General features: G+C 53.9%; 1 protein-coding gene across 1 annotated transcript in view; it reads right to left on the reverse strand.

Moving 5' to 3' along the window:
- The window catches only part of PIGO (phosphatidylinositol glycan anchor biosynthesis, class O), a gene marked incomplete at its 5' end in the record, with an annotated part of 10,788 nt that extends 9,574 nt beyond the window's left edge, over positions 1 to 1,214 (reverse strand). The window contains one exon of the mRNA XM_009077252.1: positions 1,139 to 1,214. Coding sequence (XP_009075500.1) covers positions 1,139 to 1,214 — 76 coding nt within the window. The remainder of the gene's footprint in view (positions 1 to 1,138) is intronic.
- Positions 1,215 to 1,218: the final 4 nt, after the last annotated feature.

Below are 1,218 nucleotides of genomic sequence, written 5' to 3' on the forward strand. Positions count from 1 at the left end.
TTTAAACACAATGGTGGTGGTGTTCCTGGCATGGAAAACAGAGGGCAAAAGCGCTGATGTTTCCCTCTGCCCTCGCACTGCTTTCCCTGCCTGCCACCAGCCTGCCATGTTTCCACAGAGCCTCTCCAGCCTAGGAGTGGGAACCATTTCCTCTGAGGCTGTTGATCTGGCACAGGGACTACCCAGTGTGTTTTGCCTCAGATGATCTGCTGCAGTTGCCCACCTTCCTCACACACAGGGGAACCTCAACCCAGGCACTGGTATTGCTGCCACTCTAAGCCCATGAGGAAATATCCCCATTTTGTCCTGTCCACTTCTCTCCACCTCCATCATCCCACCATAACACGACCTTTACAGCTGCACCAAGCACACCCGAGCAGCACCAAAAGACACCAGAAATGTGATGCAGTTGCTGCCTAATGCAGCGGACAGCTGGCCAAGCAGGCTTGAGTGCCTGAGTGATACCCCACAGTACACCTGGCACACCTGGCTCCTCCCTCATCACGCGTCGCACACGACACGACTGACTGCCCTTGGCTTTGTGCAGCCACTCCTGGTGGTGACCTTGTCCCAGTCACCATCAGTGCAGCCACTTTCATCTGCTTTCTCATCATCTTTGAGGACGATGAAGATGAAGCCATGGTCACCGCTACTTCTCACTCCCAGTGCAAGATGGAAACACCCTGCCTGCATGACAGGTCCGCCCGAGATAAGTGTCACTAGGCAGGGCAAAAGAATTAGCTGACAGAGTGGAGGTGTTGTAAGCAGCTCCCTTCCCAGAAAGTGAGGAAGCAAGATTCTGAATAAAGGTTAAACTGAGCAAGGGTTTGCACATGCCCTGTCTCACTGGGCTGCTCCCCTGCCTACACAGTCATAGAATCATAGTATTATCCAGGCTGAAGGAGACCTTCAGCATCATCCAGCCCAGGCATCCACCCAGCACTACCACTGTGCCCCAAAACCACTAAATCGTATCACCCAGTGCCAGACCCAGACATCTCTTAAACACCTCCAGGGATGGTGACTCCACCACCTTCCCAGGAATCTATTCCGAAGCCTGACCACCCTAACAGTGATAAAAATGTGTCTGATATCTAATCCGGCTCTCCCCTGTGCCGGGTTAAGGCGGAGAACCCACCGTTCTGCACCAGCTGTGCCAGCAGGTTGTCCTCCTGGATGGCGTAGGTGGCGAAGTTGCTGCCCACGTCGATGAAGGTG

The sequence above is a fragment of the Acanthisitta chloris genome, unplaced genomic scaffold (genome assembly GCF_000695815.1).
Source record: "Acanthisitta chloris isolate BGI_N310 unplaced genomic scaffold, ASM69581v1 scaffold19240, whole genome shotgun sequence".
Classification (NCBI taxonomy): domain Eukaryota; kingdom Metazoa; phylum Chordata; class Aves; order Passeriformes; family Acanthisittidae; genus Acanthisitta; species Acanthisitta chloris.